Below are 26,932 nucleotides of genomic sequence, written 5' to 3' on the forward strand. Positions count from 1 at the left end.
TGTTTATCTTCTCAAAGCACCAGCTTTTAGTTTTATTGATATTTGCTATTGTTTTTTGTTTGTATTTCATTTATTTCTGCTCTGATCTTTATGATTTATTTCCTTCTGCTAACTTTGGGTTTTATTTGTTCTTCTTTCTCTAGTTCCTTTAGTTGTAAGGTTAGATTGTTTATTTGAGATGTTTCTTGAGGTAGACTTGTATAGCTATAAACTTCCCTCTTAGAACTGCTGTTGCTGCATCCCATAGGTTTTGGATCACTGTGTTTTCATTGTCATTTGTCTCTAGGTTGAGTGCTTCAGTGATCTCTTGGTTATTTAGTAACGTATTGTTTAGCCTCCATGTGTTTGTGTTTTTTACTTTTTTTCCCCTGTAATTCATTTCTAATCTCATAGGGTTGTGGTCAGAAAAGATGCTTGATATGATTTCAGTTTTATTAAATTTACTGAGGCTTGATTTGTGACCCAAGATGTGATCTATTCTGGAGAATGTTCCATGCCCACTTGAGAAGAAAGTGTAATCTGCTGTTTTTGGATGGAATGTCCTATAAATATCAATTAAATCTATCTGGTCTGTTGTGTCATTTAAAGCTTGTGTTTCCTTATTTATTTTCATTTTGGATGATCTGTCCATTGGTGTAAGTGAGGTGTTAAAGTCCCCCACTATTATTGTGTTACTGTCGATTTCCTCTTTTATAGCTGTTAGCAGTTGCCTTATGTATTGACGTGCTCCTATGTTGGGTGCATATATATTTATCATTGTTATATCTTCTTCTTGGTTTGATCCCTTGATCATTATGTAGTGTCCTTCCTTGTCTCTTGTAACATTCTTTATTTTAAAGTCTATATTACCTGATTTGAGTATTGCTACTCCAGCTTTCTTTTGATTTCCATTTGCATGGAATATCTTTTTCCATCCCCTCACTTTCAGTCTGTATGTGTCCCTAGGTCTGAAGTGGGTCTCTTGTAGGCAGCATATATATGGGTCTTGTTTTTGTATCCATTCAGCAAGCCTGTGTCTTTTGGTTGGGGCATTTAATCCGTTCACATTTAAGGCAATTATCAATATGTATGTTCCTGTGACCATTTTCTTAATAGTTTTGGGTTTTTGTAGGTCCTTTTCTTCTCTGTGTTTCCCACTTAGAGAAGTTCCTTTAGCATTTGTTGTAGAGCTGGTTTGGTGGTGCTGCATTCTCTTAGCTTTTGCTTGTCTGTAAAGCTTTTGATTTCTCCATCGAATCTGAATGAGATCCTTGACGGGTAGAGTAATCTTGGTTGTAGGTTCTTCCTTTTCATCACTTTAAGTATATCATGCCACTGTCTTCTGGCTTGTAGCGTTTCTGCTGAGAAATCAGCTGTTAACCTTATGGGGGCTCCCTTGTATGTTATTTTCGTTTTTCCCTTGCATGTTATTTTTCGTTTTTCCCTTGCTGATTTCAATAATTTTTCTTTGTCTTTAGTTTTTGCCAATTTGATTACTATGTGTCTCAGCCTGTTTCTCCTTGGGTTTATCCTGTATGGGACTCGCTGTGCTTCCCGGTGGCTATTTCCTTTCCCATGTTAGGGAAGTTTTCGACTATAATCTCTTCATATATTTTCTTTGGTCCTTTCTCTCTCTATTCTTCTGGGACCTCTATAATGCTAATATTGTTGCATTTAATGTTGTCCCAGAGGCCTCTTAGGCTGTCTTCATTTCTTTTCATTCTTTTTTCTTTATTCTGTTCCACAGCAGTGAATTCCACCATTCTGTTTTCCAGATCACTTATCTGTTCTTCTGCCTCAGTTATTCTGCTATTGATTTCTTCTAGTGTAGTTTACATTTCAGTTATTCTATTGTTTATCTCTGTTTGTTCTTTAATTCTTCTAGGTCTTTGTTAAACATTTCTTGCATCTTCTCGATCTTTGCCTCCATTCTTTTTCCTAGGTCCTGGATCATCCTCACTATTATAATTCTGAATTCTTTTTCTGGAAGGTTGCGTATCTCCGCTTTATTTAGTTGTTTTTCTGAGGTTTTATCTTTTTCCTTCATCTGGTACATAGCCCTCTGCCTTTTAATCTTGTCTATGTTTCTGTGAGTGTGGTTTTTCTTCCACAGGCTGCAGAACTGTAGTTCTTTTTTCTGCTGTCTGCTCTCTGGTGGATGAGGCTATCTAAGAGGCTTGATGGGAGGGACTGGTGGCAGGTAGAGCTTACTGTTGCTCTGGTGGGCTGAGCTCAGTAAAACTTTAATCCAGTTGACTGTTAATGGGAGTGGCTGGGTTCCCTCCCTGTTGGTTGTTTGGCCTGAGTCCACCCAACACTGGAGCCTACCTGGGCTCTTTGGTGGGGCTAATGGTAGACTCTGGAAGGGCTCACGCCAATGAGTACTTCCCAGAACTTCTTCTGCTAGTGTCCTTGTCCCCACGGCAAGCCACAGCCCCACCTCCCGCCCAGTCCTGCCAAAGTCCTGCTATCAGTTCCCACTTGGCTTCAAAATCTGATTCTCTAGGAATTCCTCCTCCCGTTTCTGGACCCCCAGTTTTGGAAGCCTGACGTGAGGCTCAGAACCTTCACTCCACTGGGTTGACTTCTGTGGTATAAGTGTTCACCAGTCTGTGAGTCACCCACCCACCAGTTATGGGATTTGATTTTACTGTGATTGCACCCCTCCTACCATCTCATTGTGGCTTCTCCTATGTCTTTGGATGTCGGGTATCTTTTTTGGTGAGATCCAGTGTCTTCCTGTCGATGATTGTCCAGCAGCTAGTTGTGATTCTGTGTTCTCGCAAGAGGGAGTAAGAGCATGTCCTTCTACTCTGCCATCTTCGTTCCTCCTCCCATATATATATATATATATTTTTTTTTTTTTTTTTTTTGCCGAGCGCGCGCCTCTCACTGTTGTGGCCTCTCCCGTTGCGGAGCACAGGCTCCGGACGCAGAGGCTCAGTGGCCATGGCTTACGGACCCAGCCGCTCCGCGGCATGTGGGATCTTCCCAGACCAGGGCACAAACCTGTGTTCCCTGCATCGGCAGGCGGACTCTTAACCACTGTGCCACCAGGGAAGCCCTCCCACCTATATTTTTATACTTCGTCTTAGCTAAGTGTTTCTGTAGACAAAATCACACCATGTACGAATTCCTGCCATTGTAGATTCATGATATTACCCTTGAGTGATATTTAAATTGCTTCACAGTGTTAGTACACATCTCTAGGAAGCTCTTAATTTTTGCCATGATTGTTCTTTTTTTTTTAACATCTTTATTGGAGTATAATTGCTTTACAATGGTTTGTTAGTTTCTACTTTACAACAGAATGAATCAGTTATATATATACATATGTTCCCATATCTCTTCCCTCTTGCGTCTCCCTCCCTGCCACCCTCCCTATCCCACCCCTCCAGGCGGTCACAGAGCACTGAGCTGATCTCCCTGTGCTATGCAGCTGCTTTGCACTAGCTGTCTACCTTACGTTTGGTAGTGTATATATGTCCATTCCTCTCTCTCACTTTGTCACAGCTTACCCTTCCCCCTCCCCATATCCTCAAGTCCATTCTCTAGTAGGTCTGTGTCTTTATTCCTGTCTTACCCCTAGGTTTTTCATGACTTTTTTTCCCTTAAATTCCATATATATGTGTTAGCATACGGTATTTGTCTCTCTCTTTCTGACTTACTTCACTCTGTATGACAGACATTAGGTCTATCCACCTCAATACAAATAGCTCAGTTTCGTTTCTTTTTATGGCTGAGTAATATTCCATTGTGTATATGTGCCACATCTTCTTTATCCATTCATCTGATGATGGACACTTAGGTTGTTTCCTTCTCCGGGCTATTGTAAATAGAGCTGCAATGAACATTTTGGTACATGACTATTTTTGTATTATGGTTTTCTCAGGGTATATGCCCAGTAGTGGGATTGCTGGGTTATATGGTAGTGCTATGTGTAGTTTTTTAAGGAACCTCCATACTGTTCTCCACAGCAGCTGTATCCATTTACATTCCCACCAGCAGTGCAAGAGGGTTCCCTTTTCTCCACATCCTCTCCAGCATTTATTGTTTGTAGATATTTTGATGATGGCCATTCTGACTGGTGTGAGATGATATCTCATGGTAGTTTTGATTTGCATTTCTCTAATGATGAGTAATGTTGAGCATTCTTTCATGTGTTTGTTGGCAGTCTGTATTTCTTCTTTGGAGAAATGTCTGCTTAGGTCTTCTGCCCATTTTTGGATTGGGCTGTTTGTTTTTTGTTATTAAGCTCCATGAGCTGCTTATAAATTTTGGAGATTAATCCTTTGTCAGTTGCTTCATTTGCAAATATTTTCTCCCATTCTGAGGGTTGTCTTTTGGTCTTGTTTATGGTTTCCTTTGCTGTGCAAAAGCTTTGAAGTTTCATTAGGTCCCATTTGTTTATTTTTGTTTTTATTTCCATTTCTCTAGGACGTGGGTAAAAAAGGATCTTGCTGTGATTTATATGTCATAGAGTGTCCCGCCTATGTTTTCCTCTAAGAGTTTGATAGTTTCTGGCCTTACATTTAGGTCTTTAATCCATTTTGAGCTTATATTTGTGTATGTTGTTAGGGAGTGACCTAATCTCATACTTTTACATGTACCTATCCAGTTTTCCCAGCACCACTTATTGAAGAGGCTGTCCTTTCTCCACTGTACATTCCTGCCTCCTTTATCAAAGATAAGGTAACCATATGTGCATGGGTTTATCTCTGGGATTTTTATCGTGTTCCATTGATCTATATTTCTGTTTTTGTGCCAGTACCATACTGTCTTGCTCACTGTAGCTTTGTAGTATAGTCTGAAGTCAGGGAGCCTGATTCTTCCAGCTCCGTGTTTCATTCTCAAGATTGCTTTGGCTATTCGGGGTGTTTTGTGTTTGCATACAAATTGTGAAATTTTTTGTTCTAGTTCTGTGAAAAATGCCAGTGGTAGTTTGTTAGGGATTGCATTGAATCTGTAGATTGCTTTAGGTAGTAGACTCATTTTCACAATGTTGATTCTTCCAATCCAAGCACATGGTATATCTCTCCATCTATTTGTATCATCTTTAATTTCTTTCATCAGTGTCTTATAATTATCTGCATACAGGTCTTTTGTCTCCTTAGGTAGGTTTATTCCTAGATGTTTTATGCTTTCTGTTGCAGTGGTAAATGGGAGTGTTTTCTTGATTTCACTTTCAGATTTTTCATCATTAGTGTATAGGAATGCCAGAGATTTCTGTGCATTAATTTTGTATCCCGCTACTTTACCAAATTCATTGATTAGCTCTAGTAGTTTTCTGGTAGCATCCTTAGGATTCTCTATGTATAGTATCATGTCATCTGCAAACAGTGACAGCTTTACTTCTTCTTTTCCGATTTGGATTCCTTTTCTTCTCTGATTGCTGTGGCTAAAACTTCCAAAACTATGTTGAATAAGAGTGGTGAGAGTGGGCAACCTTGTCTTGTTCCTGATCTTAGTGGAAATGCTTTCAGCTTATCACCATTGAGGACGATGTTGGCTGTGGGTTTGTCATATATGGCCTTTATTATGTTGAGGAAAGTTCCCTCTATTCCTACTTTCTGCAGAGTTTTTATCATAAATGGGTGTTGAATTTTGTTGAAAGCTTTCTCTGCATCTCTTGAGATGATCATATGGTTTTTCTCCTTCAATTTGTTAATATGGTGTATCACGTTGATTGATTTGCATATATTGAAGAATCCTTGCATTCCTGGAATAAACCCCACTTGATCATGGTGTATGTTCCGTTTAATGAACTGTTGGCTTCTGTTTGCTAGTATTTTGTTGAGGATTTTTGCATCTATGTTCATCAGTGAAATTGGCCTGTAGTTTTCTTTCTTTGTGACATTCTTGTCTGGTTTTGGTATCAGGGTGATGGTGGCCTCGTAGAATGAATTTGGGAGTGTTCCTCCCTCTGCTATATTTTGGAAGAGTTTGAGAAGGATAGGTGTTAGCTCTTCTCTAAATGTTTGATAGCATTTGCCTGTGAAGGCATCTGGTCCTGGGCTTCTGTTTGTTGGAAGATTTTTAATCACAGTTTTAATTTCAGTGCTTGTGATTGGTCTGTTCATATTTTCTATTTTTTCCTGATTCAGTCTTGGCCGGTTGTGCATTTCTAAGAATTTGTCCATTTCTTCCAGGTTGTCCATTTTATTGGCATAGAGTTGCTTGTAGTAATCTCTCATGATCTTTTGTATTTCTGCAGTGTCAGTTGTTACTTCTCCTTTTTCATTTCTAATTGTATTGATTTGAGTCTTCTCCCTTTTTTTCTTGATGAGTCTGGCTAATGGTTTATGAATTTTGTTTATCTTCTCAAAGAAGAAGCTTTTAGTTTTATTGATCTTTGCTATCGTTTCCTTCATTTCTTTTTCATTTATTTCTGATCTGATTTTTATGATTTGTTTCCTTCTGCTAACTTTGGGGGTTTTTTGTTTTTTGTTTTTTGTTTTGGTACGTGGGCCTCTCACTGTTGTGGCCTCTCCTGTTGCGGAGCACAGGCTCTGGATGCGCAGGCTCAGCGGCCATGGCTCACCGGCCCAGCTACTCTGCGGCATGTGGGATCTTCCCGGACCGGGGCACGAACCCGTGTCCGCTGCATCGGTGGGCGGACTCTCAACCACTGCGCCACCAGGGAAGCCCACTTTGGGGTTTTTTTGTTCTTCTTTCTCTAATTGCTTTAGGTGCAAGGTTAGTTGTTTATTCAAGATGTTTCCGGTTTCTTTTCTTAAGGTAGGATTGTATTGCTATAAACTTCCCTCTTAGACCTGCTTTTGCTGCATCCCGTAGATTTTGGGTTGTCGTGTCTTCATTGTCTTTTGCTTCTAGGTATTTTTTAATTTCCTCTTTGATTTCTTCAGTGATCACTTCGTTATTAATTAGTGTATCGTTTAGCCACCATGTGTTTGTGTTTTTTACAGATCTTTTCCTGTAATTGATATCTAGTCATAGCGTTGTGATCGGAAAAGATACTTGATAAAATTTCAGTTTTCTTAAATTTACCAAGGCTTGATTTGTGACCCAAGATATGATCTATCCTGGAGAATGTTCCATGAGCACTTGAGAAAAATGTGTATTCTGTTTTTTTTGGATGGAGTGTCCTATAAATATCAGTTAAGTCCATCTTGTTTAATGTATCATTTAAAGCTTGTGTTTCCTTATTTATTTTCATTTTGGGTGATGTGTCCATTGGTGATAGTGGGGTGTTAAAGTCCCCTACTATGAATGTGTTACCGTCGATTTCCCCTTTTATGCCTGTTAGTATTTGCCTTATGTATTGAGGTGCTCCTATGTTGGGTGCATTAATATTTACAATTGTTATATCTTCTTCTTGGATCGATCCCTTGATCATCATGTAGTGTCCTTCTTTGTCTCTTCTAATAGTCTTTATTTTAAAGTCTATTTTGTCTGATATGAGAATTGCTACTCCAGCTTTCTTTCGGTTTCCATTTGCATGAAATATCTTTTTCCATCCCCTTACTTTCAGTCTGTATGTGTCTCTAGGTCTGAAGTGGGTCTCTTGTAGACAGCAAATATATGGGTCTTGTTTTTGTATCCATTCAGCCAATCTGTGTCTTTTGGTGGGAGCATTTAGTCCATTTACATTTAAGGTAATTATCGATATGTATGTTCCTATTCCCATTGTCTTAATTGTTTTGGGTTCATTATTGTAGGTCTTTTCCTTCTCTTGTGTTTCTTGCCTAGAGAAGTTCCTTCAGCAGTTGTTTAGAGCTGGTTTGGTGGTCCTGAACTATCTCAGCTTTTGCTTGTCTGTAAAGGTTTTAATTTCTCCATCAAATCTGAATGAGATCCTTGCTGGGTAGAGTAATCTTGGTTGCAGGTTTTTCTCCTTCATCACTTTAAATATGTCCTGCCACTCCCTTCTGGCTTGTAGAGTTTCTGCTGAAAGATCAGCTGTTAACCTTATGGGGATTCCCTTGTGTGTTGTTGTTTTTCCCTTGCTACTTTTAATATGTTTTCTTTGTATTTAAGTTTTGACAGTTTGATTAATATGTCTCTTGGTGTATTTCTCCTTGGATTTATCCTGCATGGGGCTCTTTGTGCTTCCTGGAGTTGGTTAACTATTTCCTTTCCCATATTAGGGAAGTTTTCAACTATAATCTCTTCAAATATTTTCTCTGTCCCTTTCTTTTTCTCTTTTTCTTCTGGAACTCGTATAATTCGAATGTTGGTGCATTTAATGTTGTCCCAGAGGTCTCTGAGACTGTCCTCAGTTCTTTTCATTCTCTTTTCTTTATTCTGCTCTGCAGTAGTTATTTCCACCATTTTGTCTTCTAGGTCACTTATCTGTTCTTCTGCCTCAGTTATTTTGCTATTGATCCCATCTAGAGTATTTTTCATTTCATTTATGTGTTGTTCATCGTTGTTTTTTTCATCTTTAGTTCTTCTGGGTCCTTGTTAAATGTTTCTTGCATTTTCTCTATTCTATTTCCAAGATTTTGGATCATCTTTACTATCATTATTCTGAATTCTTTTTCAGGTAGACTGCCTATTTCCTCTTCATTTGTTAGGTCTGGCGGGTTTTTATCTTGCTCCTTCATCTGCTGTGTGTTTTTCTGTCTTCTCATGTTGCTTATCTTACTGTGTTTGGTGTCTACTTTTTGCAGGCTGCAGGTTCGTAGTTCCCATTGTTTTTGGTGTGTGTCCCCAGTGGCTAAGGTTGGTTCAGTGGGTTGTGTAGGCTTCCTGGTGGAGGGTACTAGTGCCTGTGTTCTGGTGGATGAGGCTGGATCTTGTCTCTCTGGTGGGCAGGTCCACGTCTGGTGGTGTGTTTTGGGGTGTCTGTGGACTTATTATGATTTTAGGCAGCCTCTCTGCTATTGGGTGGGCTTGTGTTCCTGTCTTGCTAGTTGTTTGGCATAGGATGTCCAGCACTGTAGCTTGCTGGTCGTTGAGTGAAGCTGGGTGCTGGTGTTGAGATGGAGATCTCTGGGCGATTTTCTCCGTTTGATATTATGTGGAGCTGGGAGGTCTCTTGTGGACCAGTGTCCGGAAGTTGGCTCTCCCACCTTAGAGGTACAGCACTGACTACTGGCTCCAGCACCAAGAGCCTTTCATCCACACAGCTCAGAATAAAAGGGAGAAAAAGTAGAAAGAAAGAATCAGTAGAAGTAGAACGAAAGAAAGTAAGAACGGAGGGAGGGAGGACAGAAGGAAGGAGGGAAGGAGTGAAAAAAAGAAAGGAAATAAAGTAAAATAAAATCGAGTAAGATAAAATATAATAAAGTTATTAAAATAAAAAAATGATTATTAAGAGAAAAACACCCGACGGATAGAACCCTAGGACAAATGGTGGAAGCAAAGCTATACAGACAAAATCTCACACAGAAGCATACACATACACACTCACAAAAAGAGGAAACGGGGAAAAAATCATAAATCTTTCTCTCAAAGTCCACCTCCTCAATTTGGGATGATTCGTTGTCTATTCAGGTATTCCACAGATGCAGGTACATCAAATTGATTGTGGAGCTTTAATCCGCTGCTCCTGAGGCTGCTGGGAGAGATTTCCCTTTCTCTTCTTTGTTCGCACAGCTCCCGGGGCTCAGCTTTGGATTTGGCCCCGCCTCTGCTCGTAGGTCGCTGGAGGGCGTCTGTTCTTCGCTCAGACAGGAAGGGGTTAAAGGAGCGGCTGATTCCGGGTCTCTGGCTCACTCAGGCCCTCAGGCCGGGGGGGGGGGGGGGGGGGGAAGGAGGGTGGGGCCTGTGGCTGCAGAGGCCAGCGTGACGTTGCACCAGCCTGAGGCGCGCTGTGCGTTCTCTCCCAGAGGAGTTGTCCCTGGATCCCCGGACCCTGTCAGTTGTGGGCTGCACAGGCTCCCCGGAAGTGGGGTGTGGATAGTAACCTGTGCTCGCACACAGGCTTCTTGGTGGCGGCAACAGCAGCCTTTGCATTTCATGCCGGTCTCTGGGGTCTGCGCTGTTAGCCACAGCTCGCGCCTGTCTCTGGAGCTCCTTTAAGCAGCGCTCTTAATCCCCTCTCTTCGCGCACTGGGAAACAAAGAGGGAAGAAAAAGTCTCTTGCCTCTTCGGCAGCTCCAGACTTTTTCCCGGACTCCCTCCCGGCTCGCTGTGGCGCACTAGCCCCCTTTAGCCTGTGTTCACGCCGCCAACCCCAGACTTCTCCCTGCGCTCTGACAGAAGCCCGAGCCTCAGCTCCCAGCCCCGCCCGCCCCGGCGGGTGAGCACACAAGCCTCTCGGGCTGGTGAGTGCCGATCGGCACTGATCCTCTGTTCGGGAATCTCGCCGCCTTGCCCTCCGCACCCCTGTGGGTGCGCTCTCCTCCGCGGCTCTGAAGCTTATTCCCCCCTCCGCCATCCGCAGTCTCCGCCTGCGAAGGGGCTTCCTAGTGTGTGGAAACCTCTCCTCCTTCACAGCTCCCTCCCACTGGTGCAGGTCCTGTCCCCATCCTTTTGTGTCTGTTTATTCTTTTTTCTTTTGCCCTACCCAGGTACGTGGGGGGTTTCTTGCCTTTTGGGAGGTCTGAGGTCTTCTGCCATTGTTCAGTAGGTGTTCTGTAGGAGTTTTTCCACGTGTAGATGTATTTCTGGTGTATCTGTGGGGACGAAGGTGATCTCCGCGTCTTACTCTTCTGCAATCTTCCCGGAAGCCCCTGATTGTTCTTTTTTTTTAAAACTTTTCCTCCCCTTTCCCCATCCCCAGTGTATTAGATGTCTTTGCCTCTTACTCCCAGAAAAACCTTGATCTTCTCATAACTCAGTTCTGCAACCTACTTGATTTGTGTCCATCTTCTTTTCCTTCTCTCTAGTCCTGCCTACACTCAAAGGCTAATCATTACTTATGGTCTGGATCTCATCCATCCTTTTTTGCCCTCTCAGAGACCTTGCCATTTTAGTTTCCTTACTGTCTCTTTCACTATCACTTATCTTTGCCCATCTACATCTAAACATGCTCTAGTCTTTTCCTCTTGGAAAAAACACCAAAAAACCCAAACTGTCTTTTTTCTTTTTTTTTTTCCAGTATGTGGGCCTCTCACTGTGGTGGGCTCTCCCGTTGCGGAGCACAGGCTCCAGACGCGCAGGCCCAGCGGCCATGGCTTACGGGCCCAGCCGCTCCGTGACACGTGGGATCCTCCTGGACCAGGGCACAAACCCACGTCCCCTGCATCAGCAGGCAGACTCCCAACCACTGCGCCACCAGGGAAGCCCCCAAACTGTCTTTAATCCCACATTCCTATTTGTGTGCCTAAACCTCACATTGTTTTCCCCACACTCCCTTGTTTAAGATCTTCTTGTACTTCCTCATTGAGGGAATTCATGTCTGTTGTCAATTCTGAACACAGTTGTAGCCATTATATCTTAAATTATTACTCTTCTTATTCTTTCTATTCTTGAGCAGTTTTTTTTAGATTTTCATCTGTCTTTCATGTCCCTTACCCTCTCGTTTATAATTTCCACTTCTTAATCTCTCTGTGCTGTATCTGTGTAATTTCTTTAACTCTTTTTTGTTCACTCATCATTTCTTTAGCTCTATTAATTAATTGTTTCTATTTAGTGAATGTGTTTTTAAATTTTAGGAATTCTTTGTTGTTGTTTTTTTTAATGGACCTGGTCTGGTTTTGTTTTTCTTTCTTGTTTTTTAAGAGTGTTTAGCTCTTTCCTCACATCTAAAAATATTTTTATTTTGAAACAGTGTCAAACTTATAGAAAAATTGCAAATATAGAGAACTTTATTTTCCTCAACCATTTGAGAGTAAGTTACACTCATAGTGCCCCATCAGCCCTTAATACCTAAGTATTTCTTACAAACAAGGATATTCTCCTCCAAAATCATGGTACAGCTATCAAGAACAGGAAATTAATATCGCCTTATTAGTAGCATCTAGTCTTTAGACACCATCTGAGTTTTGACAGCTGCCTAAATTTTTGAGGATTATAGGCCAGTTGTTTTGGATTTTTTTTAAGTTACTAGGTTCAGGCTATTTGTTTTATCTTATTTATTTTTTTTGTTGGCCGCACCACGTGGCACGCAGGGATCTTAGTTCCCGACCAGGGATCCAACCCGTGCCCCCTGTGGTGGAAGTGTGGATTCTTAACCACCGGACCGCCAGGGAAGTCCCAGGGTTATATATTTTAGAAGTGATCTTTCCATTGCATTTTGTCACATGGCATATAATGAGACTTTTCCAATGAAAAGGTTTTCTTTCCCCCTTATAATTAGTATTTTGTGGAATAAACTGTGAGACTATGTAAATATTCCATTCCTCATCAAACTTTCAGTTTATTTCAGTATGGACTTACGGATTTGTATGGGTTATAATCCATTTGTTGTGATGCTTAGATTGTTCACAATTAGGCATTGGGAGCCCTGTAAGCTGACTCCATGTCCTTTTGATATGTCCCCTCTATTCTTTTAATGCTTCTTTACTTTCTGACACTGCAAGTATATTAGTTTTCTCTTGCTGCTCTACCAAATTACCACAAATATTAGCAGCTTAAAACCAGACAAATTTCTTAGTGTACAGTCAGAAGTCTGGGTTGGGTAAGTTGGTTTCTCTGCTTAGATTCTCACAAGGCTGATGTCACAGTGTTGGCCAGCTCTTATTGTCAGGAGGCTCTGGGAACAACCCACTTCCAAGCTCATTCAGGTTGTTGGTGGAATCTAGTTCTTTCCTTGGAGTGGTAGAACCAAGGTCACCATTTCCGGTCAGTTAAGGGCCTCCCTTAGCTCTTAGAGCCTTCTCTCCCAGCCTTGCACATGTGTCTCTATATCTTAGAGCCAGAAAAGGTGATGATTTGAATCCTTTTCACACCTAGAGTCTCTCTTGACATCCCCTTCTGCCACATTTCCCTTGCTTTTCTCTGCTGCATCTCCCACTGACTCTTCTGCCCTTCTTTGGTTTTTAAGGGCTCATTCAATTACACTGGGCCCACCCTCATATTCAGAATAATCCACCTATTTTAAGGTCAGCTGATGAGTACCTTAATTCAATCTGCCAAGTGCCTTCAGAGCAGTACCTAGATTAGTGTTTGATTGAATAACCAGGAGATGGGAAACTTGGGGAATTCTGCTTACCACAGAAGGATATCCCAGGTTCTTCTTTTTTATATAGAATGTTGTTCCTTTCTCATATTTTTGATTTCTTCTCTTAGGTTCTTAATCATTTAAAATCTTTATCTCATAATCTTTATTTGCTGTTTTCTGTTTTCTAAGGTTTTTAGAAGATAGTCAAATCTTAATGTCCGCTAACTTGTGATCAAGGGGATTGTTCTTTCCATGTTTTCTAATTTTGGATTGCAAACTCATTTTCTAGCCTGGGTTGAGGATATATCCCTTCAAAGAGGTTTTGCGTTTGCTTCTGCTAATATATTCAAGTGACGGTACTGCCTGACCCCTTATATTGATTCAGCATTTGGGATTTACCAGACCAGGCAGATGGTGTAAGTTCAGACCCAAAACCTATTTGAAGACAAGGCTGTGGCTGTAAATTCTCAAGGCAGATCTTCTGTCCTCTATCCAAAGCTCAGATCAAATTGGACAAACTTCCTTATTTTATTTTTCTCCCTGTGTATGCCGTGATTTGGGGGTTTTGTGTTTTGTGGGGGTCTTTGGGTGTGGAGTGGAGAAGGGATGGGTTAGTTTTCCCCTGAAACTGTAGCCATGGGAAAGTCTAAACTATATAATCAGGGTCTCATCAATTTCAGCTTTCCCTCCATCGGAGACCCAAGGTTTTATCTCTTTTCCTTGTGGTGGGCATTAAAGCCAAAGGTCCTAGGCTCCTGACATAGGCTGGCTGCTTTAGGGCAGCTGTTAAAGCCTTTCCTTTTTATTTGGACCCCTTAATTTTTTTTTTTGTGGGTTTAACTATTCACATTTAGGTACTTTTAATTAGGAAGGTTTTTAGGTTGTCGAGTCTGCCTTGTTGCCAGAAACAGAAATTCCCCCATTGATTGATTGACTGATTTTTTAAAACCACTTCATATTGGCTTCTGCAACTACTACTCCACTCGGGTCAGGAATAGCTTTCACACTGTCAAGTCCAAGTGAGTATTTTTCAGTTTTCTTCTTACATGATCATCTTACATCACTTCCCCTTCTCTTCTTTTTCCACTTTCCCTAACTTGGTTGTCCTACTGTTTTGACCATTTCTTTTTAGTTTTTTGTGACTTCTCCTTTATCCTGATTTGGTGTTGAAATTCCTTGGGACTCACTCCTGAGCCTCTGCTTTGGTCACTCCATAATTCTCACCAAATTTAAGTTACTTAAAATCTTTTGTGTAGGGCTTCCCCGGTGGTGCAGTGGTTGAGAATCTGCCTACCAATGCAGGGGACACGGGTTCGATCCCTGGCCTGGGAAGATCCCACATGCCGCGGAGCAACTAAGCTCATGTGCCACAAGTACTGAGCCTGTGCTCTAGAGCCCGTGAGCCACAGCTACTGAGCCCATGTGCCACAGCTACTGAAGCCCACGTGCCTAGAGCCCATGCTCCACAATGAGAGAAGCCACTGCAATGAGAAGCCCGCGCACTGCAACGAAGAGTAGCCCCCACTCGCTGCAACTAGAGAAAGCCTGTGTGCAGCAACGAAAACCCAACACAGCCAAAAATAAATAAATAAATAAATGAAACTTAAAAAAAAAATCTTTTGTGTAAAGTATTGCAGTAACGACCTAATTTATCTCCCTGATTCTACTCTTCTATTTTCTTTTAAGGCATTGTTCACTTTGTATTCAAAGTGATCTCTTAAAAATACTATTATGATCATGTCACTCTTGGTTAAGACGCTTTAATGGCTTTCCATTACTACAAAATTGGGAAGTCCTTTATGGCCTGCAAGGTTTTACCTGAGCTGACTCCTGGGCTGGATTCTAGCTTCTTTTGTTTTTTTAGTTCTCCAAGCAGGGATCAAACCTACACCTCCTGCACTGGAAGCTTGGAATGGGTCCTAATCCCCCTTCAGCGGTCCTAACCACTGGACCACTGGGGGAAGTCCCTAGCTTCATTTTGAGTATCTTGTTTCTTTGTTTATTATACCACAGTGGCTGTGTCTGTTAGGGTCCATTGTATGTAAGCCACAGAAGTAGGTTCTGTCGAATGTAAGCAAAAAGTAATTTATTGGATATATACAGTTATTTTAGAGAATTAGTAGAAAGACCTTACTCTAAAACTTTTGGAGGAGAGAAATAAGGGTAGTTTAAAGGGCAAGGTGAACAAGAACTAATAGACTCCTAATATTATTACCATTAGACTAACTTAGGTCTGATCATTCTCTGCCCTTATGAGCATACATTCAAGGTGTAAGTTCCCAGCAGAGACGGTTCGCCTCAGATTGGATTACATGTTCATCCCTGGGCCAGGAGTGCATGAAGTGGAGGACGGGTACTTCCCTAATAGAAAATAGGGTGCTATTTGGAAAAGAAATGGGAAAGAGGTCTAGGCAAGTAAAATTAGAACTTCCCCTAAGGACTTCCTTTTAGTTTATGTGTCACTTTACAAAGGCCTACCCTTTACTGCGAATTTTTCTTTTCTTTTTTTGTTTTTTTGTTTTTGGTACTGCTAATCTTAAGTTACCCCTCGTATTCTGTCATAGCACATTCTACTTTTTCATCATAGCACTAATATTTGTGTGATTATTTAACGTATGACTCCTTTACTTTAAGCTCCACGAGTGCAAGGATGGTATCTGTTTTCTTCTTTGTAGCATCTTTAGCAGGAAGTATTGTATCTGGGCATATTAGGTGCATAAATATTTGTAGAATATTGTACAATCAGGTCAACTCTGCAGTATTCAATTGATATCAAAATGATATTCAAAACATTTAAAAATATTTTAAAATGAAATCAGAAAATATGTATGGTAAGTGTAAGAGGATTAAAAATTCTATGTCCAGTATATAGGCAACTATATAGAGCAAAACCGTAAACTCTGCACCAAAAAGTTTGAAAATATATAAAAATATTAACAGTCTTTGTGGTTGATTTTTTTTTCCTACTTTCCCATCTACTTAAAAATTTTAATAATGAGTATGTGTTGTCTTTATGGGTAAATTCAAAAGAAACAACACATAATGAACGAAATTGGGATTGATGCAAAATACTTTACACTGTCTACCAAGTATAGCTTATCAAGTTTAGGTGATTTTAACTTGTAGATGCACTTCAGACACATCTTTCTCCATGGTCAGTTCCACTACCATTTTTAGAGGATCATAATCTTTCATCTAGTTTATGTAATAGCCTCTTAAATGATCTTTCTGTTTCCACTCTTCCTCCTTTCTATTCATTTGCTACACAGCAGTTAGAGGGATGATATTTTAAAAATCCAGTTCTCACTATTCGTCTTTATTGTCTTCCCATTGATCTTTTTAAAAAATATTTATTTATTTATTTTTGGCTGCATTGGGTCTTTGTTGCTGCGCACAGGCTTTTCTGTAGTTGCAGAGAGCGGGGACTACTCTTCGTTGTGGTGTGTGGGCTTCTCATTGTGGTGGTTTCTCCTGTTGCGGAGCATGGGCTGTAGGCACGCAGGCTTCAGTAGTTGTGGCTTGTGGCTCTAGAGTGCAGGCTCAGTAGTTGTGGCACACAGGCTTAGTTGCTCTGCAGCATGTGGGATCTTCCTGGACCAGGACTTGAACCCGTGTCCCCTGCATTGGCAGGTGGATTCTTAACCACTGTGCCACCAGAGAAGTCCCCTTCGTATTGATCTTAAATTCTAAACACCTCTACATGGCTTACAGGGTCCTGTGAGATCTACTTCCCCTCTCTAACCTTGTCTTCTACCACTCTCTCCACTATACTTTAGCCATATTACCTTTTTTTTTAACTTGTCTTTTTTTTTTTTTTTTTTGCGGTATGTGGGCCTCTCACTGTTGCGGCCTCTCCCGCCGCGGAGCACAGGCTCTGGTCGCGCAGGCCTAGCGGCCATGGCTCACGGGCCCAGCCACTCTGCAGCATGTGGGATCTTTCCGGACTGGGGCACGAACCTGCGTCCCCTGCATCGGCAGGCGGACTCTCAACCACTGCGCCACCAGGGAAGCCCTTAACTTGTTTTTTGAACGAGCTTTTCTGCTTCATTCTTTGTTCAGTTAACAACTACATACCTAACCTTTAGGTCTTATTATATCATTTCTTCAGACAGATCTTTTCTGCTTCTTAATTTTTCACCCTCATTATACCCTTTCTCTTCCATCATATAGTGTTTGCAACAATTTATAGTCGTGTTTGTTTTTTTTAATATTTTATTTTTTTACTTATTTATTTGGTTACTCTGGGTCTTAGCTGCTGCCAGCAGGCTCCTTAGTTGCAGCTCACGGGCTCCTTAGTTGTGGCATGCGAACTCTTAGTTGCAGCATGCATGTGGGATCTAGTTCCCGACCAGGGATCAAACCCGGGCCCCCTGCATTGGGAGCATGGAGTCTTGCCCAGGGAAGTCCCATGTGTTTGTTTTGATGTTTGCCTCCCTAATTGTATATTCCTGGAGAACAGAGATCTTTTCTGTCTTGTTCCCTACTTTATTCTCTGCTCTTAGCACAGTGCCTGTCTTTTAGTACATATGAAGTAAATATTTCTTGGGTGGATGGATAAATGAATCAGTATGTTACTGCCACTCTCTGTATCATTCTGCATCTTTGTTTCTTTTTTGTTCGTTTTTCATTTCATCCTTTAAAAAATTTTTTTGTTGAAATATAGTTGATTTACAGTGTCTTTATTATAAAACATCCCATTGTCATGAGTAAAAAATGGGGACTGTTTGTGCTGATAACTCCAGTTCTTAAAAGTACCTGTGAAGGTGGCCTAGTTTGTTCACAGCATGATAAATTTGCTAGATCGTATGTGTGCACACACACACATTTGCACACACATGCACACTTGCCTCAAATGAGCAGCCTAGAAACAGAAAAGATAAATCAAGACTCCTAGTCTACACAGCTTATGAAACATAACAGTAGCCTCTAAGTGTCTAGTGTGTGCCAGGCATTTAATCCTTACAACCCAATAAAGGACAAGGTGTTCTTACGAACCTCACTTCACCTCGTTTTTTTGTTTTTTAAAATAGATTTATGTATGTATGTATGTATGTATGTATGGCTGCATTGGGTCTTCACTGCTGCATGTGGGCTTTCTCTACCGGCAGCAAGCAGGGGCTACTCTTCGCTGTGCTGCGTGGGTCTCTCATTGCTGTGGCTCCTCTTGTTGCGGATCACGGGCTCTAGGCATGCGGGCTTCAGTAGTTGTGGCATGCAGGCTTAAATAGTTGTGGCACGCAAGCTTCAGTAATTGTGGCTTGCGGACTCTAGAGTGCAGGCTCAGTAGTTGTGACATACGGGCCTAGTTGCTCCCTGGCATGTGGGATCCTCCCAGACCAGGGCTCGAATCCGTGTCCCCTGCATTGGCAGGCAGATTCTTAACCACTGTGCCACCAGGGAAGCCCCCCACTTCACCTTTAAGGAAAGAAGCTTAGGGAAGTTAAGTTGCTTGTCCAAAGTCACGCAGCTGATCTGAGGTCCAAATGAGCCCTATCCTGCAAGTTTAATTACTAAGCTATACTGCCTTGCCAAATAGAATTTACTCATTCAGTACTGAATGATAATGATAAACATGTATTGCAAATCTAGTATGCCTGACACTGCTCTAAGTACAATACTGGGAATAAGGCAGTGAACAAAGCAGACTCCCATCCTCATGGAGAGTACATTCCAGAGGGACATGGGAAAGACAGTGAACAAAAGGAATAAGGAAAACATGCAGAATGATAAATGTGATAATGAGTATGGAGAAAAATAAAGCAGGGGAGTAGATGGAGGCAGTGAGGGGGTTGCAGTACTCAATAGGGTGGTCAAGGAAGTCCTCTCTGAGAAGGTGCCATTTGAGCTGAGACCTGAAGGGTGCAAAGACATCTGTGAGGAACCCAAGGAAACTTCGGACAGAGGAGGAGACGCAAGCACGGTCTGTCTGGCACGCGCTGACCCTAAGAACCTCAGAGGGGAGCCTTTTTTGGGACAGCTGCACGTTATACCTGCGCTGCTTCTCTCCCTCGGGCGCCCATGGGTGGGTGAGCAGGTCTCCGTCCTCACCGCCACTGTCACATGCGACGGCTGACCCGGGCTGGTCCTAAGTCCGGGCCTCCTCTCTCTCCAGTTCCATTCGCCAAAATTCATTCCACACGAGGAGCGCTCCTCCTGACAGTGCTCATTCCACACGTCCTCCCACGCCTGGTTACACACAGGTAAAAGTGTGGTAGTGCACCTTTGTTTGCCCATTGGATTAACACAGATCTAAGGACTAGATAAAATTGAGTGTGAGGTGGAAAAGAGGCACTTGGTCTCTGTTGGTGGAAAGTGTAAACCGGTACAACTGCCCTGAACGGCAGGTGCACAGTATTGTATCCAGAACAGGTGAATTTGAGGGTATTTTCCTTGAGCTTGTGCATTGCAGGATTCAGTTCTATTTAATTAGATGAATGTCACCTTGATTTAGATTAAAATAGCATATAACTTGTAAAAGATGAAAATAGAGTGAAGTTAAATAGAAAGCAGGTCCAGAACAATCTAAGGAGGATTATTTGCCTTGTGAAAAAGGATCTAGAGGTCTTAGTGAACGGTTAATGCTGTACCATCGTACCCGGGGTATGAGGGAGTTGAGGTGAGCCAGTGATCTGCATTTTCAGAAAAAGATTTAGAATTCCATGCTTTCCTGACTTGATAGGAAAGGAAAATTTTGATTTGTTCTATTTTATTACAGTAACCTGAGTACCAGTTTCAAAGTGTGATTGCTGTGTTTTTAGCTGTGCAGTTTCCCATTTAAGATCAAGCTAATGCAGTTAGAAAACAGACTTAAGTTTAGAGATTGAAGATCCTCAAACACACCACAGTTTTGCTTCTCAGTATTATACTTTCATGATATATTATTGCATGTGGTAATGGTATTTGCAGTTTTCAAAGTGTAGTACGGACAGTAGAGGACCTGACAATTAAAATACTATACTTCCCTGACTTAAAGATAAATTTTTAACTAGAGCGCTAACTCTAAAATAGCTATAGCTACCATTTATGGCAACTTACTGTGTATTAGGCACTGTTAGAGCCTTTACATGAGTATTCCCAAAAACCTTTAAGGTAGCTATTATCTTGGTTCTTAGAAAAGAACAGTATGGAGGCTCACAAAGTTTAAGATCACAAGGTTGGGAGAGCCGGGACGTTTGTCTCAATCAAAAACTTGTCCTGTTGTGATTTCAGCCTACTGCCTCCAGCTCGCTTTTGTCTTTTGGTTTTGGGAATTGGAGATTCCACGTATAGTATGCTTTTTGACATTAAAAAAAAATCAGCACTCTACCTTTTAAGGTACTTTGAAAAAGCTGAGTTCAAGTACTTCTCTCTGGAACTCTTCCACCCCAGTCTCTTCCTCTGAACTTAAGTCGTTTTTTGTATCATATGTCCTTATGGTATTTAGCATTTCCCTCCTGTATCATAGTAGCTTGGGAGTACTTATTAGCTGTGCTGTGAGACTATAAGTTCTTTGAAGGATGAATTCCTTTCTGTTCTTTGCCATCTTCATTGCCTTTTTAAAAATTATTATTAGAACCTCAATAAGTATTTGTTGAAAGAACTATGGGGTAAACAACTTAAAACAATTTTTTTCTTCACCCACGGGCCTGTCCTTTGGAATGTAGGTTTATAAATATTCACTGCATTTATGTGCTCTTTTCTGTCCTCCACAGCCAAACTTCTTAAAAGAGTTATCTTGCCAAAATTTCTTGTTACTTTTCATGACTTCTTTTTCTGGCCTTACCTTAAATGATCAATAGAATCATTTGACCTTTTCCTTTGAAATTCTCTTAGGTGGTTTCTAAGATTCTCTCTGTTTCCTTATTTTGTCCTTTGTGGTCCATCTTTCTTTCTTTCTTTTTTTTTTTTTTTTTGCGGTATGCGGGCCTCTCACTGTTGTGGCCTCTCCCGTTGTGAGCACAGGTTCCGGACGCGCAGGCTCAGCGGCCATGGCTCACGGGCCCAGCTGCTCCACGGCATGTGGGATCTTCCCAGACCTGGGCACGAACCTGTGTCCCCTGCATCGGCAGGTGGACTGTCAACCACTGTGCCACCAGGAAGCCCTAACATTTTAACTTTTAATGTTCTTCTTGATTTGGTTCCTGCTTATTTTTTAGCCTCATTTCTTGCTTAAGCTACACGGATGGCACTTATAAGTTCTTAGAATCTACCTGGCTCTGTGGCGCATGTTTCTTCCTCAGAATGCCCTTCACCTCTGTCCTCCAGCTCCTTTAGAAATTAGCTTTAAAGGCACCCATCTCTTCCAGTTCGCTTTTTGACCTCATCCTTTCTCACTCCAGGTCTGGGTTAGATAACCCTCTTTATGCAATCACAGCCTCCTGAGGATATCTCTATCATAATACTCTTCACGGTCTTTTGTAATTGTCTCTTTTTTCCACTAAGCTTCTTGAAGGCGGAGACCACATATCTCGAATGGCTTTGTATCTCTAGGGCTTAGAATAATGTCTGGCAAACAGTGAGCTCTCAGATGTTTGTGGAATGAATGTATTTGTTAAGTGGACAAATTATCATTATTCTGGAGAAATTGTAGATATAAAAAGGATCTTAGGAGCCTCAATTATAGTTGTAAGGCCTTTAAAAATGTCCCAATTTTTGTATTCCCCTTGTTTGAAGATTATAGGTACTTCTATTTATTATGAATCAATAATATTTATCTTCTTTAGAACAAAGTAAATTTTACTGTTGATATAACCACTGTGTTTTCTCAAAAAAATTTTTTTGACTATGGCATATTTAGGTTCTTTTTTTCTGCTTTCCTCTTGTTTATAGTGTCAAGTTCTTGAGGTCTTATTCCCTCCCACCCTCCCAAGAGCCCTGGTTTATTATAAGATTTCTCAGCCTCCATTGCTATTAACTCTATGGGCCAGATAATTCTTAGTTGTGAGGAGCTGGCTTGTGCATTGTACAATGTTTAGCAGCATCCCTGGCCATTACCTACTAGATGCCAGTAGTACCTCCTAGTTTTGACAACCAAAAATGTGTCCAGACATTGTCATATGTCTCCTGTGAAGCAGAATCACCCCTGGTTCAGAACCCCACTGGTTTATAGAGATTCCTGTCTCTTAACCTTTATCCTCAAAGAGCCTTTCCTTCTCTGTGGACTTTTTGTTATCAGCATAAGAGCATGATCACCCATCTTGGGGGGAAAAAAAACCCAAAAAAACCCCACAAAACACTTTTTAAAGTAACTCCTAGTTTCTTCTTAACTTTTGCTCATTTTCTCTTTCTGTCCTCTGTCCATCCACTTTTCTAGAGTGAATTGCTTCTACTCTTTCTTTCTGGCTTTTTAACCCTGTGGTGCTACTGAAAATACTTTCAAATCTCTTTCCTCTTTTCCTGTGTTCTCTGAAGTGAATGCTACCACCACCTAGCTTTCCACGTCACCATCATCTCTTAATGCTCTGTTCCCTGGCCACCCCGACTGCTACTTTAGATACCTCATTCGGTCAGTCATAAAGTCCTGTTTATTCTACCTCCTGAATATCTATAGAATCCACCTGTATTCTTTATTCTCACTGCTGTGTCCCACCAGTGGCATCAGGCTCTTTGTTGTTCTCGGAATATCAAGTCTAGTCCTGTTCCATTTTGTTTTTTGCTCTGTAATGTGGATGACCTTTCAAAAACAGAGTCTCTTCCCATTTCATACCTTCTCAATCATGAGTGCTGGGGCTCTAGTATCTGCATTTTTGAAAGGCTTACCAAGTGATTTTTATACAACTCTAATTTCTTCATTCTCCTATTTCAGAAACATGTCACTGCTCTTCGGAATTCCTAAAACCCTTATTATTATTCTTACAAAGCACTTCCTGATGTGATCTCTGTCTCTTAACAAATCATCTTTGACGTATAAAAAAAGTCTTAGTTTCTTTAAGACAAGTACTTTATGAAAAGTCAGTATTTATACATTTAGTTACTGGGTTTTTTTTGTTTTTTGTTTTGCGGTACGCGGGCCTCTCACCGTTGTAGCCTCTCCCGTCGCGGAGCACAGGCTCGGGACGCGCAGGCAGGCTCAGCTGCCATGGCTCACGGGCCCAGCCGCTCCGCGGCATGTGGGATCTTCCCGGACCGTGTTTTTTTTTTTTTTGACATCAATAAAATTTATCATTGTGGGAGGGATCAGGAGGAAATGTGGGTATTCTAACATCGATTAATGTTGGTGTCTGTGACCAATTTGACTGCTAAATTATAAAATATTTAAATAAGATTTTTTTCTTGTAGGTATTTATAGCAGCAGTGATGTAGCAGTATCATTTCCAAATGTAGCATCTGGCTCAGGATCCAGTACTCCTGTCTCCAGTTCTCATTTACCTCAGCAACCTTCTGGGCATTTACAGCAAGTGGGAGCGCTCTCCCCGTCTGCTGGGTCGTCTGCACCCTCTGCTGTTGCTACAACTCAGGTAAATTATTACAGTGTTACAAAGTAACATGTACATCCATTTGTCTTTTTTTTTTTTCTAAACATCTTTATTGGAGTATAATTGCTTTACAGTGGTGTGTTAGTTTCTGCTGTATAACAAAGTGAATCAGCTATACATATTCATGTATCCCCATATCTCCTCCCTCTTGTGTCTCCCTCTCACCCTCCCTATCCCACCCCGCTAGGTGGTCACAGAGCTCAGAGCTGATCTCCCTGTGCTATGTGGCTGCTTCCCACTAGCTATCTGTTTACATTTTGTAGTGTATATATGTCCATGCCACTCTCACTTTGTCCCAGCTTACCCTTCCCCCTCCCCGTGTCCTCAAGTCCATTCTCTACGTCTGCGTCTTTATTCATCCTGCCCCTAGGTTCTTCAGAACCTTTTTTTTTTTTTTAGAGTCCATATATATGTGCTAACATACGGTATTTGTTTTTCTCTTTCTGACTTACTTCACTCTGTATGACAGACTCTATCTAGGTCCATCCACCTCACTACAAATAACTCAGTTTCGTTTCTTTTTATGGCTGAGTAATATTCCATTGTATATATGTGCCACATCTTCTTTATCCATTCATCTGTTGATGGACACTTAGGTAGCTTCCATGTCCTGGCTATTGTAAATAGAGCTGTGATGAACATTGTGGTACATGACTCTTTTTGAATTATGGTTTTCTCAGGGTATATGCCCAGTAGTGGAATTGCTGGGTCGTATGGTAGTTCTATTTTTAGTTTTTTAAGGAACCTCTATACTGTTCTCCATAGTGGCTGTATCAATTTACATTCCCACCAACAGTGCAAGAGGGTTCCCTTTTCTCCACACCCTCTCCGGCATTTATTGTTTGTAGATTTTTTTAATGATGGTCATTCTGACCGGTGTGAGGTGATACCTCATTGTAGTTTTGATTTGCATTTCTCTGATGATTAGTGATGTTGAGCATCCTTTCATGTGTTTGCTGGCAATCTGTGTCTTCTTTGGGGAAATGTCTATTTAGGTCTTCTGCCCATTTTTGGATTGGGTAGTTTGTTTTGTTGATATTGAGCTGCATGAGCTGCTTGTATATTTTGGAGATTAATCCTTTGTCAGTTTCTTCATTTGCAAATGAAAGTAAGTTAGATTATAGGGGAGATAAATGAAATAGGGCTTCCTATAGGAATTTATAAAATATCTCAATCTGTATTGACGCGAGTGGAAATGATACACACGTTTACATGATATTCATGGGAGAGCACAAAAGAATATGTTGGCACCAACTGATTCTTTTCAATTTCTGAGTTCCTGATTTTGTCCTAATGATGTAAAATAGTAATTTGGGGGGAGCTCTTTTTCCCTCTTTTAAAAGTAGGACTTACAAAGTATGAACCACTTTTGGACTTCTGTGGTTTTAAAAATTCCTTTCATAATTTTAAAATCGCAGAAATAATATATGAATATCTGTGGTGTAAATTTTTAAAAACCAGTGAAGGAGAGTATAGGATTAAGAGTGAATGATTCTTTTAAGTACTTATAGGGTGTTCTTTCTTGTGAGAAAGAAGGGATATTTATAATATTATAAATAATGGTGACTATGTTGGTGGTTTTGCATTTATTTATCCTTTTCCTTCATTTTAGATCTGGAACTTGATGGGTGACCTAGTCTACAGGAATGCTCTAAGAGCCAGAGTCAAACCAGAGAAATCATAATTATATAAATAGAATAGTAAATGGCCACAGCTGCGCACGTGCGTGCACACACACACACACACGTGCGCACACACACTCACACACAAGCACGCACACTCACTCCCCATCCCCAACCCCCATGTTTCCTCAAAGGTAATAATTTAAAATTCCTAAAGTATATATATTTTTTCTTTATTTGGAATTCTTTATAATTTTATTATTTTCATTTTACCCAATGCCTCTAATAGTCTCAGAGTTTTAAGAAAATTATGACAAAGACAAATGTCTAGTTATAAACAACTAGTTAAGTAGTTAGTTGTTTGTAAGTTGCTGTAAACTTCTGCTTTATGTATGTGTTCATAGTTTCTATTGTACGGGCCTTAGAATATATGTACACTTTTCCAGCATTTTCTGTAAGTTGTACATCAGAGCACAGCATTAAGTTATTTTTAAAGTATGTAGTGGTGCAGTGCAAGCGATCACCATTATAATTAGATCAAGAATTAGAATAAACAACAGTTCAGCACAGAAAAACAATGGCATGGTTAGTGGTATTGTCTTTGAAAATGAAAGTTAACAATTTGGTGAACTTCTCAACCTGAAGAAGGGAAGTTTGACTAGTTTAGGAGAGTTTTTCTCTAGCTCATTTCACTAGCCTTGGTGAGGTATAGGCATAATGATAGGGGTTTGGGGTTAGAGAGGGTGAAAGGATAAATGAGAAAATGGCTCTTATTAATAGTTTTATCTCTTTTAATTAAGTGTAACCATATGCTGTTGATAGCTTTATATCCTTGGAAAGAGTCTCACATGAACATTTTCAATGTGCATTTTCCTTTCCTTTCTTTCTAAAAGTCTGTTTTAATTACCCTCTGGTTAATTCCAGGCTGAATTAAGCAAAAATCTCATTTCTTCCCATTCATTATGTTTGTGGTTTTGGGGGTTGACTTTAGGGAGGTGGGTGGGGGAAGTGGTAGTGAAGAGAAATTTATAGCTAGAGGGAAAATTCCACTTAACATATGACTCAGCTGAAGAACAAAGAAATCATAGTTTCAAGTAATCCAGGATTCAGTCCAATTAAAATCTTCACTGTTTATCCTCCTCCCTGTTTCAGTAAGGTGGGTCTCTTATAAATATGATCATCCAGTGAGACTCCCATGCTGCATGCCGAGACAGCTGCATCTGTGTTTCTGTCCAGCAGTAAACACTTTCTGCCTTGAAGCCGGAGCTTATTTAGCCTGGCTTATCTGGTGCTGCTGTAGCAACCATCAGTCTCCAGGCAACTGAGGCAGGTTGACCTCTGAGTTGAACTGAGTGCAGAACTACTTCAGTTTAGCTGCCTTAGACAATAGTATTGGTGTTGAATGTGCAAAGTGTGAATTTTCTAGGCAATGTGCAAAGGAAAGGATACAGAAATATTTAGAATAAATCGAATGTTTAGATAGAACTCCTAAAATTGTGATGCACTTGGTAATTTAATCTTCTTTCCAAATGACAGAAGTTTATTTCTGTTTAACTTTTGTATAGGCCTTGTATGTTTTCAGATCATGCAATTCACTGTGGTTAGATAATCACACCCTAGCCTTTTATTTAGAGTTTCTTTATAGGTAGTTGATTTAAAAATGAAGAGAGTAGTGCTATAAGTGTGTAAATTAAAACTATCAATGTTTAAAATATAATTATAGAAGCCTTGTTACAATTATTGAGAAAACCATCACACCAGCAAGCAAATGTTTTAAAAAATATAAATCAGAGAATAGAAGTGTTAAATTTGAACGATGTTTTGACTTTCCTCCTTTCCCTCCCAAAACCTTAATGAAAGCAGTA

The 26,932-nt window shown here is 40.7% G+C and overlaps 1 protein-coding gene across 10 annotated transcripts in view; it reads left to right on the plus strand.

The window, feature by feature from the left end:
- MLLT10 (MLLT10 histone lysine methyltransferase DOT1L cofactor) overlaps positions 1 to 26,932 on the plus strand; it is a 246,891-nt gene that overhangs the window by 194,352 nt on the left and 25,607 nt on the right. For all 10 annotated transcript variants that reach the window (XM_060006191.1, XM_060006190.1, XM_060006188.1 and 7 more), the window contains one exon: positions 23,249 to 23,427. In XM_060006191.1, coding sequence (XP_059862174.1) covers positions 23,249 to 23,427 — 179 coding nt within the window. The remainder of the gene's footprint in view (positions 1 to 23,248; positions 23,428 to 26,932) is intronic.

This window comes from Delphinus delphis, chromosome 2 (genome assembly GCF_949987515.2).
Source record: "Delphinus delphis chromosome 2, mDelDel1.2, whole genome shotgun sequence".
NCBI classification, from domain to species: Eukaryota; Metazoa; Chordata; class Mammalia; order Artiodactyla; family Delphinidae; genus Delphinus; species Delphinus delphis.